This window comes from Pteropus medius, unplaced genomic scaffold (assembly GCF_902729225.1).
Source record: "Pteropus medius unplaced genomic scaffold, Ma_sr-lr_union100, whole genome shotgun sequence".
NCBI lineage: Eukaryota > Metazoa > Chordata > Mammalia > Chiroptera > Pteropodidae > Pteropus > Pteropus medius.
Window position 1 is genome coordinate 1935745 of NW_024351735.1, and position 11737 is coordinate 1947481.

Here is an 11737-nt window from a genome sequence, read left to right on the forward strand (position 1 = left end):
GTCCTTGGGCAAGAGAAACAAAAGAAAAAAGTAAACAGATGGGGGTACATCGAACTAAGAAGTTTCTGCACAGTGAAGGAAACCAACAAAATGAAAAGACAGCATACTGAATGGAAGAAGATATTTGCCAATGATACAGCTTAACACCAAAAATAAAAACGATTTAAAAATGGGCAGAGGACCTTAATAGACATTGCTCCAAAGAGGACATACAGATAGTCAATAGACATGAAAAGATGTTCATTAATCATCAGGGATACGCAAATTAAAATCACAATGAGATATCACCCCACACCTGTCAACATGGCTGTCATTAATAGATCAAGTACTGGAGAAGATGTGGAGAAAGAGGAACCTTTGTACACTGTTGGTAGGATTGCAGATTGGTGCAGCCAGCTGTGGAAAACAGTATGGAGGTGCCTCAAAACATTACCATATGACCCAGCAATCTCACTTCCTGGGTATTTATCCGAAGAAATCCAAAACACTAATTCGAAAAGATATTTGCACTTGTATGTTCACTGCAGCATTATTTACAATAGCCAAGATATATGGAAGCAACCTAAGTGCCCAACAGTACACAGCTGGATAAAGACGATGTTGTACACATATACAATGGAACACGACTCGGCCATAAAAAAAAGAATGAAATCTTGCCATTTGCGACAACATGGATAGACCTAGAAGATAGTATACTAAGTAAGTCAGAGAAAGATAACTACCATATGATTTCACTTATATGTGAAATCTAAAAATCAAAATGACCAAAACAGACTCAGATACGAGAACATTTTGATGGTTGCCAGATGGGAAGGATGTTGGGTGAAGGGATTAAGGAGTACAGATGGGCAGTTATAAAATAGTCATGGGGATGTGAAGTACAGCTTGGGGAATATAATCAAATAACTGTACAGTGTCAGATGGGTTCCAGACTTGTCAGGGTGATCTCCTTGTAAGTTATATAAATGTCTAATCTGTTGTACACCTGAAACTAATACTGTATGTCAACTGTCGTTGAAAAATTAAAAAGTTAAAGTGTTGACTGTCATGCAGTTGACATGGAAACACAAAACACGATATCCAGGAAATGCTGGCAACACGGTACCCTGTGGAGTATTGGTTGTTTACCTTTGTGGTTGTGAGGCTGACAAAACTGCGGTTTGCTGCCCAGCATCACAAGAGAGTATTGATTGCATCACTAGCCCAGGAAGAGATCGACATTCAAAATTTGAAGTAAGGTTTCTACTGAATGCATATCACTTTCACACCATCATAAAGTCAAATCATCATGTCAGGGACCCTCTGTACGTGATCTATTCACTAATGTTTTTTCCCCAAGGTTTCCCTAACATTTAGTCATTTTTACCAAAAGTCAGATAAGGACTGTTCCCCCTCCACCTAATTTCCAATAAATATGGGACATATGACAAAAGGTTTTAAATAAGAGTGGTTTAGTTTTCATTTTATACCTGTCTGCTTGATTTTTTAAAAAGTAAATGCTGATATTTGTATGAAGACTAGTTAACATTTAAAAAGGTTCACAGTCTATAGAGTCTCCAGGGGAAACCATATCCTGTAGCTAGAAACTGCCCTGTTCTAAAGACACATCCCCACGGTTCATCCTAATCCCTGCTGGTCAGCCTGTGGCCTCCCAGGTTTCGCTTGTGGACCAGAGCACCTTAGAAGCCTCACCCTGAGCAGTGAGCACAGCTTTAGTGGGCTTGCATCAGGGCGCTTCTAGACACTGGGGAGGGAAAAATAAAGACACATCCCCTGCCACAGTAACTAGTACGGCTGCCCAAGCCATCCATGCATGGGTTCCAGCTCCCACCTTTGGCCAGAGATCCTCTCTCCTCGCAGTCTATGCCTCTCTCTGCCCTCCAAGGGCAGGCCATAAGCAGTGTCTGACTTCAGATTTGGGAAGAAGAAAGCCTCCGCCAAACTCATCCGTGTAACCCGTGGATGGCCCAGGAAGCAGTGAGCCTGACCTTAAAACACATCTAAGACACTCTCCTCCTCATCCAGTGTGTGCTGGCCACCCACCTCCACTACTTGGAACATCTGCAACTTGACTTTTGCCCACCCAGGACCAAGCCTCAGCTCTCCTTCCCCACTTCTTTTTTGCCCCTCGTCACATGAATGTCATCTACATGAAGTCACCACGTGCCAGCTGCTGCTGCTTCCTGACTGCGCTTGTCTGCTCACACCCTGAATTACTGATGGATGTTTGGGTCCATTTACTGCACTTAAAAAAATCATTATTCTAACTTGCTTCCAAAAACTTCTATGGCTGGCTTTTAATTAGTCTTTAAATTACCCCGGTGGGGGGGTGGGGTGGGATGGGGAGGGACAACAAAATCTTGTTTTTTAAGAAAGTTTTACTAAGTGATAACATCAGTAAGAATATCATGGGTATTGTTAAGAACTCTGACAAGGAAATTAGGTAGCTGGAGAATTAGTGGGATAGATAATGACTGCCATATGTGATGCGGAAAATGTTTACCTGTTGATAGGTTTGGTTAGTGTACGAGAAAGATGTCAGTGGGAACAAAGACTTCGAGTGCAGGTTGCTGGCTTCCGGCCCAGGCAGGGGAGGCAGGCTGCAGAACCCAGCGCACCCCGAATGTGTGTACTTCTGCACAGGCACCAAATGATACTATTCTGAACATGAAATTACTTAAGCCTCAAAAATGTGGTAATGACTTCCTTGGCCAGAACTGCCTGGTTCTCTGTCCTTAGCAGGAATCTTGCCCTTTTTCTGACTTCATCTTCTCTTTAGAGGCCCCTCATAAGGATGAAATTTGCCACCTTATTTGGGCTGAGATAACCGCTGTCAGCCTGCCCCTGGCATTCCTGCGGTTCTAGATCAAGCTTTCCAAAGAGACTGGAAACCCCTACAAGTGGGGTATGGCAGACAGGTCACCTCTGGGAATGCTATATTCTTGTTTTAAGACTATTCTTACTGCTAGAAACAGAGAAGTGACAGCTGGTATTGACTGAAAAGGAGACAGATGACCAAAGTCATCACCTATTAGAAAAGCCCAGCAGTCTGGAGGAATTCGGTGAGAACCCTATAAAACTCAGAGATGCCCTATTTATGAAGAGGCTCATAAAAATGTCCCTGTGTCCTCAAGAAAGGGCTACATAATATTCAGTATAATTGGATTAGTAAGACAGGAAGAATATACGCACTTAAGGGCTTAAAGGAAAGGCTTCATTTATTTGTAAATTCCCTTGGGCGGGGTATCTCATTGATGATGATACTGGGTAAGCAGGTGTTAATGGCCTTATCTAAGTGTCAGCCCAACCTAGGAAGGCTGTGCTGAGGACCATGTACTGGGATGCAAAACTCTCAGTTGCTATCCTGCGACGACATTCCTTAAGCAGGCCATGAAAGCCAGCCTCGACCCCGAGCTCCCCAGCATGTCCCAACCTGGTGGCTGACAGGATCACCAGGAGAGGTAGTAACACCCAGACTGATGAGCCCCACCCCCTGGGGCCTGGGTGATGGTCCCAACATGCTCTGCCCCAGGACACAATGCTGCCCCAGAGGGCCTGTTCAGCCTCTGACTTTGGAACTCACCAGCATGCTCCAGTTTTGTAGAATAGCTCAAGACCAGTAGCCACCATTGAAGATTGTGTTAATACCCACAAGACAGATTGCAGCCACCATCACACACCTGGAACCTGGGATGGAAAAAGATCACCTATTAAAACCATTAACTGTGCAGTAATCCACCCGTGGACTGGCCTCTTGCTATGGTTCCCTAGGCTTTTAAGAACAACCTGTTTTGAGGGCAAAGAGCTGAGCGTCAAAGGCAAAGGGACCGAAGGCCTCCACTGCTGAGTGGAGGACAAGCACTACTTGAGCATGAAGTTGGATCAGTGGCATGAAAAGCCCACCGCCAGGACAGCCAGCTTGAGATGTGGTGGAACAAGTGAGGGAGGCTTTCAGGGGCCAGGGAGGAAGGTACCAGGCAGTGGAGTGTGGCTCCCCGAGGCCTGAGCGGAGGCATCTGGAAAATGCCTGATGGGGGGTGTCAAGAACAGAGGGTGAAAATCACCTGGGGGCAGAAGGCCAGCACCCGGAGGCTGCCTTTCCTATGGGCTGGAACCTCAAGACTGTCCGCAGCCCTCCCGAGGAAAGGCATGGGACCCGAGGTCCCCCACAGAGAGGAAGAGCCCAAAACCTCGCCAACTCCAGGGCCTGCCTCAGACCACAGCTTTGGTCAGCCCGAGGCCATAAAAACAATTCTGTAGAACCCTGAGGTGTCATGTACACCACTGAGCAAAACTTTGGTCCAAGCACCTACTGGAAAACAAAAACCAAAAAGAAACATTTGTGAACATATCCTACTATTCCTTAGGGCCTGAGAATTCTGGAATAGGAAGGTGCAGAGGCCTAGCAAATAATAAATCTTTACTGTTCTTCCTGCAGGCATAGCGGCTGCCTCTGAGCCAGCTGGTTTTCATGAGAATTTCTGGTGTCAAGGAAGGAAGCCTGAATTCCAGCACTGGACACTAATTCCCCCCCATTCCCCACTAATATTTCTCAGATTTTCAGCCTCGGTCAGCAATGCTCTCCTTCCTGTAGACAGGAGGCTGTTCTTCGCACGCAGGGCTTCGTGAGCAGGAGTGCACGATGGACAGCGGCAAACCCTGGATCCTGTAAGGGTCTCGCAGGTTTGTGGGCACAGGAGGTCCCGTGACCCTCGGGGATTCAGCTGAAACCCACCTTGGGGATTCTGGGTGAGGCTGAAGGAAAGATGGCCTTCCTAGGACATCTCTCTTCTCAATTAAGAAAAAAATGTTTTCCCTAGATTTTCACCATAAAAACATTAAAAGACAAGTTGATGTGATTCTAGTTTCCTGGTAATAGTGGGGTTATTTCAGGACAGGAAAACATTCATCTTTGCAAACAAAAACTTAAAAGCTCACCCAACTTCTCTCATCCTCTCCAAGCTTGCCAAGAGCACTGGAGGGAAGGAGGGAGGGAACGCCTACCTGACGCGGAGGTGGAGGCGCTGTAGCGGCAGAGTCAGCCACAGACCTGAGCACGCTCCACCAAGGCTGTGTTTGTAGGATGCCTGTCCTTTAAGAAAAGCTAAAGATTTCCTCTTGGTATGACTCAGGACTGATGAATTAAGAGTCCAGGGACCCTATCTGTCACTTGGTCTCGGAGTATGGGGCTTTATCACCAAGCTGCTCTTTGCGCATTTTCTACATCAACAACACCTTGTCCACACAACGGTGCTCACCTGGTGGGCAGAGAATGCATGGACTGAGTCTACAGAGACCCGGGAAGGTGACTACCCAAGAACATAAAACACTGGAGGGAGGTTCAGATGTGTTCACGTTTTACGTTACAGTGAGCACACAAGTCTCAATTTCCATTGTTGGCCTGGTGAGACGGATAGCGGAAGTGGAGGGTCGGGGCAGAGGCTCCTGTGGATGGCCCTGACCTGTGACTGCTCTGCAGCTCCTCTGAGACAGTGTCCTGGTCTCAACACGTGGCTGCCCTCTTTGAACTTTCAAGGACCAGGCAGGCAGCTCTCCTGGTGCCTGTGCTTGGGGGTTGCAGATTTCCCAGCCAGACTTACAGAAAACAATGGCTGGGATCAGAGCTTTGACTGCGGTTGAGATGAGCTCAATTAGTGCTTGTGTGGTTAGCAGAGATGTTTTAATTTACAAAGCCTGGAGGACTCAGCAGTGGCTGGAAGGGGTACCCACCCCCATCCCTGGGGCCCCAAGGGGGCAAGGTTTCAGGCCTGACCCTACTTTATAATTCACACGGGAAGCATAACAGGCCTCAGGGCTTCTGGGAATCAGAACTAGGGCCATGGCTCCTTGCTGGGAATATGGAGAAGCCTCTCAGGGAAGGGCTGATCAGCATGCAGGGCTAAGCTGCACAGGCTGCCTGGGTAGTATTCTCTGTCAACACTGTAAAGTCTCACCTGGCTTACGCCTGCTGCATTTCGAACTCATTTACTTTGATTTAGCAAAAGGGGGAGGCAAGAAGAAGAGGATTACTGAAGTCAAATTATTCTCTAAACTTGAATAAAGTTTGGTCTGTTCTGAAAAAGGAGCCCCTTATAAGTCTGGGAAAGCTTTGGGTCTCTGTTCAAGTGGTGTCAGGCTGACCCTGCCTGCTCTGCTCTCCTGTGCCTGCCAACCCATGACATTGACCCTGTTACTTTCCTTTTTTCCCTTAGCATTTCTCACCATCTCCCTATTAAGTTTATTTTTAGTATGTTATTACCCGTCTTCTCCCCATTATAGAATGTCAGCTCCATGAAGGCAAGGATTTTGTCTGCTTTTGTTCACCGTTTTATCCTCAGCACCCAGAACGGTACCTTATACACTGTAGATGTTCACCGAATATTTATTGTGTTAATGAACTTAAGTGTGACATGGAGACCTTGGTTAATAGAAGAAAGGGGAACGTCACATCAGTCACAAGTACCACTCTGGCTTCTGGGCACACTGCAGTGTGAGACCCTGGCACCTGGGTCTCTTCTTGAGAGGAGGCAGGGGAGACTGCAGGAGCCACAGCAGCTGTCTGGGCCTGCAAGAAGACCCAGTACCTTTCCTGCTCTGCTAAGCTTCAAGTTCTGCCTTGACATCCAGCACCTAGGACTTTCCTGATGACAGCTCCATTCCAAGGCCCCTATGCTCACAGCCAAAGAAACTAGGCCATTTCTCCCAAAACTAAATATAAGGAATAAGCAGTTCAGATTTTGGTCTTATCTCTTGCCATGTTCTTCTCTAATTGGGGAGGGTATAACTAATGCGCTTACCATTTCTATGCTGTGGTCTTGGCCCATGGCCAGGGAATTCTCATGAGTTCTTAACACCCACATCCACCCCAACTCCTAACTCTTCTCCCCTGCCCCCTTTTTTGGATTTAACTACATTTGGGTACCCAACAAGGAAAGCTGTGTAACTCATTCCCTGGAAGGAGTGACTGAAAATTTGCTCATGCTTTCTCAACAGTCCTGAGAAATTAATCATTTTCAGTCGTTACCATATATTCTGGGGTTCTCTGCCACAGGGCTGGGCCATTAGCAAAACTAGTGATGCAACAGACATAACTTGTAGCCCAACTAAACACCATCCATCAGGGAAGATGCTGAACAATAACACCTACCGCTCTGACAGTAGTACTTACGCTGCTCATGCTGGTCGACACATACCCACACCTGACCTGGGAGCTCTCCCCACAGCAGGCTCACCTTGGAGCATCTTGAGCAGTCCCTCTCTCCTTTCTCTTAAAAATGTGTCCACGCTCTTGATCATTAGAATTTAAGCTCCTCAAGTTTTATTTCTAGCACATAGCAAGACATGTAATGTGTTTATTTAAAGAATGAGGAGCTTATTTACTCTTCTAGCCTAGTCACTGATTACCCTTTAGAAGTAGGAAGTGGGTAAATTAAAGACCTTTGAAGGACCTCTGAGAGCAGGCCCTGGACTCCTCAGGAGTCGGAAGGACACCATCCTGATGCTACATACATAAGAAGTGGCAGCCAGTCTGCGTACAGGTCATTATGTCTGATACCAGATGTCACTCTTGCTCTTCTATTCTGGTGCCATCTTTCCATGGGGGAAGAAAGGCCATGTGGGCCAGCGATGCCAGTAGTTGGCACCTACCCTTCATTTGGCCTGAGATACTTGCTTTGCTGTAAAATGTTTCTAGGATTTCATCAGCATCACAATTTTTAATTCTAGCTTACATTTCCCTGAGATTACATAGCCTGCGTAAGAGCTCTCTTGGAAGAGACTTGACCCAGGGGCCTAGAAGAGTCTGAACAGTGAGTCCACACTGGACTGATCTGACTTCAGGCAGGATGGGAAGCTAGAGTCTCAGCCCCAACTGCAGTGAGAACAAGCACAGTTATCTGTCCTCTTTCCCAGCCACCTTCCCTCCTCCACTCTCTAGACCCCAAGGAAGGACTCTGTCCCAGAACAAACAGTGCAGCCACAGGAGACATTACATCTTTATGCAGATTCTACAGTGCTTTGTAAGCTGTACTCACAAAGTGGGCAACTGCTAGCCCTCCACCACCACCTCTAGACTTCGGTGAGTGGGTCAGTGAGGAAGGACAGTTCGCAAAAACTTAAGTGAGCCTGATACAAATGAAGCACAGGATCTTTTTGGCTTAATGATCATGTCTTCCCTTTGGCCTATATGTACACGGTGGTGGCCCTGCGCTACCACCACACTTTGCCTACCGAAACTGCCAAATTTCAAGGAATTCTCTTATCTTACTCAATTGTCCTAAAGTATTTGACATTGCTGACCACGCCTGTGAAAAATAAATCCCAGAACTCTGCGAATCCTATCCAGTGCTCTCCTTCCTCCTCACGGACAGGGTGCCAACCCGAATAAGGCCTGCTCCAGCATCCACCACTTCTCCATTGTATTTCCAGTGAGTGGTCTGAAACATTTAAGTTGAACCTGTCAACCGGAGGCCACTTTTTCCCTGCACAGTACCTCCTCAAAAGAATCTCGACGGCCTCAAGTGATCTAACAAAGGCACGTGGGATTCAGTATTAATGGTGGACGAAGAGCATTAGTTTAATTTGGAAGTATTTTTGTCTTAGAATAGATGCTTTCCAAGAAAAGGACTATGACTGTTGTGTCAGCATTAGGTCCAGGTACATAATTCCGTGACCTCTTTCGCATTTCTGAATGGATTAAGATCTACCTCCTCCGTATTCTCATTTTTCTTCTTGTTTTGTGAAGGAATCATGTAAATAGAGATGGCTGACTGTAGAACTCTACCATCTGAAAGACTTTAGGGCAGACTCCCTAAATTCACACCAAATTAAAGTAATAGTGCTTTGTACTTAACAAAAATGCAGTCAAGATATTGAACTAAAGACAGCATTTGGAATTTTATAGAAATTCTTCATTTATAGGAAAAAAATTCATTTGGTAGTTCTTTGAAGCAAAGTTAGGCCTAAGATAAAATGACACCAAGGTGCCAATTTAGGATATCGTTTCCCTGAAGAAACTTTAAGGAAGCCAGTTGGAGACAGCACAGCGTCTGCCGTCAGTACGAACACGAGATATTTTATAAAGATTTGAACTTATCTGTGGAGGAGTGTTCGTTCTGTGACTTGACCGCTGCTCACCCACAAGCCAGATCCGGGCCAGAATAGAGACTGCTTCCCGTACGTCCCCTCAGAGAGTGTCTGGTCGACCCCTCCCCGCTGCCCCCCAGGGAGCTGGTTCCCGGAACAGGCCCCAGGCAAGAGCTGTAAGGTGTATGTCCCTTCTCTGAGGCCAGTCACACACCAGCACCCCACTTATCCTGCACTGTTCTGTGTAACTCTTTAGTGTCCGCTCTGGCCTGCAGCACAGAGCACGTCCACGTGGTCTTGCTGTTGCCCAAGATGTACCTTGTGTAAGTTCCCTTAATAAATTCTCTATGTCTTGGTGGAGTTGTCAGCCTCTTTCTTGGGTCTCTCGGCCCCAGGAAATTTTACGAACATTATCCAAAGTTGTAATATGCATATGTGCATGCAGGAAAGTTAATTCTGATAAATCTCTAAGACTCCCATAATAAACTACTATGTAAATTATAGATGACTTATGCCTGCCTGTAACTTGAGGAAGGTTTTTCTTTGGTGCTGGCAGCAGCAGAACTCCAATTATCTAATAAAATTCCCTGACAGCTGCCCTATAGAAATGAGCGTTAACTGCTGATTCATCAAGTGGGAAGGCTGGGATTCAGTTTTTCAAGTTAGAATAGCATTCCTCACTTCTCCCTCAACTCCAGGTTAAAATCTCTTGGAAGAGATGCACTGCCAAGTGAGTGTAACTACAGACAAAGGAAGGTGTGGGTGCCCAGACGGGATGAGCGCTGCCTGTGCACTGAACGTCTGCTGTGTCCCAGGTTCGTCTATGCACTGGACACAGTTGTTATTAAAACCAAGTACTTACGTAGTATTCAGCAGAACTGACGGGACTTCCAGCCCTGAGAAGTAGCCTCGGAGGGAGGGAGCCAGCGCATCTGGAAAGACACATGGGGACAAGGCTGTGAACCAGGGCTCCCATCTGATGTTCTCATTCCTCATAGAGCATCCTGCTGGGCTGCCATCCCCTTTCTCGATGCCCACTCACACTTGCCTGTGAGCAAGTCTCCCCCACACGGGAAAGGCTGCTTAACGGTTTTCTAAGCAAGTGGAGACATGGATCTGCTTTGGTAAGGAAGGAGCAGCTCGTGACCGTGTAGGCCAGCGGTCTGGTCTGGCCAGGACTTGAGATTCTGTTCCTATTTTTTTAGAAAAGGGGTTCTGGCTTCTGGGCACTGTAGGGTGTCGGGTACACTCTGCCCTCTGCTCACTCTGCGGAGGGGCCTGCAGCCCCATCTCTTCCATTAATTTTACAAAGTGGAAGGCCAGGCCCAAACACAAATGGATTGAGTGATGCTTTGTCCACCTGGCAGATTGTTCCCAGGTCTGTACTAAGGAGAATGTGAAAACACAAACAAAAGGGCCAGTGCGCTTCGGCTTTAACAAATGTCCCTCTGCTGGCAACATCCACTTTGCTCCTGAGCCTTTGGACAGAGGCAAGAGATTGTTGACTGCGGCTCCTCTGCTCACATTGAGGGACAGGCTTCCTAGCACCCGATGAGCAACCCAGGGAGCACCGCTAGGAGTGGGGGAGGGAGTGCAAATTGCACCAGAGGGGAAGCTGCATAAAAGAGAGCTGGATGCCCCTTCAGGGGGGTGGCAGGTCACTCTGACTTGGGTCTGACCCAAATTGACCTGAAAATGTTCTTAGATATGATGCTGGGAGGAATTTTGCCCTGACAAATCTATGACTGTGGTTTAATAAAATATATTTTGCAGTAGAAACTTCTCCATGTGGCATCCTTTTCATATCTTCAAAGCATAAACAGATGAAGCAGCATTCTGGTTGAAATGGAAGTACAGGGGTCCTGAGGCCTGCGAGGCAACTCTGCAGAACCCAGGGACTCGGGGTTGATAAGACCTCATCTTACCTGATATTACAAGTGGAGAAGTCAGCTGAGGCCTGGGTATTCTGAATGACACTTCTTGTGGTCACAGGGCCCACTGGGCTCAGGCTTACTAGCTCTCCTGACTTGATTCTAAAACTGGCTGTCTAGGAGTGGGTCCTAGAAAGACCCACATAGTATACCCAGCCTTTTGCTCTGGTCTCCACAAAGGAGTCCTTGGATTTTCCTTCTGCCCCACGGCCTCCACACAGTGGTTACTTCCTCTCTGGATGCTACTGCAGGGTGAGGGGCCGCACTGGGCGACTCCCCAAACCTGAGGTAGAGGTACCTGGTCTCGCATACTTGGGAAAAAGGGGCTTAAAAGGACCATGGATGCCTTCTGCGCTTCCTGCCCTACACCTCATCTCGGGGAACCCTTTGGGCCAAGTGCTAGAGACTGTGGCGGGGGGTGGGGGGGCATAACAGATTTACTACAAGTCAGATTACCAGCTCAAGTGGGGCCCCTGTATTGTAAGGGGGCAAAGCTGTATTCCCCGGAGCCACCAGCAGGCACCGAAGCTCCTTGTTTTCAGTACACATAGCAATTAAGGGGATGAGGGACCAGAAACTCTGCATGGAGGTAGGCTGAAAAACATGTTACTCTGGGAATTTAGGGGTGTATATAGGATGAAAGAGAGAAATAGGGGAAATGTGAGAGGCAGGAGGACTGGAAGGGAGAAGACAGAGGACGGGAAGGGGGAGGGGCAGAAGGG

At 47.2% G+C, this 11737-nt stretch overlaps 2 protein-coding genes and 1 non-coding gene across 5 annotated transcripts in view; 2 read left to right on the forward strand and 1 right to left on the reverse strand.

Moving 5' to 3' along the window:
• GTF2E2 (general transcription factor IIE subunit 2) overlaps positions 1-9444 on the forward strand; it is an 80813-nt gene extending 71369 nt beyond the window's left edge. Inside the window, exon 9 of the mRNA XM_039846445.1 lies at positions 4439-9444. The gene's annotated coding sequence lies outside the window, so the exon portion shown is untranslated. The remainder of the gene's footprint in view (positions 1-4438) is intronic.
• Positions 1-11737, reverse strand: part of RBPMS (RNA binding protein, mRNA processing factor) — a 153393-nt gene that overhangs the window by 5630 nt on the left and 136026 nt on the right. For all 3 annotated transcript variants that reach the window (XM_039846454.1, XM_039846450.1, XM_039846452.1), the window contains 2 exons: positions 9947-10016; positions 3584-3687 (listed from right to left, as the gene is read on the reverse strand). In XM_039846454.1, coding sequence (XP_039702388.1) covers positions 3642-3687; positions 9947-10016 — 116 coding nt within the window. In that variant the 3' untranslated portion in view covers positions 3584-3641. The remainder of the gene's footprint in view (positions 1-3583; positions 3688-9946; positions 10017-11737) is intronic.
• Positions 1614-1747, forward strand: LOC120589121 (small nucleolar RNA SNORA52). The gene has a single exon (XR_005649389.1). It is a non-coding gene; the product is annotated as a small nucleolar RNA SNORA52 (small nucleolar RNA).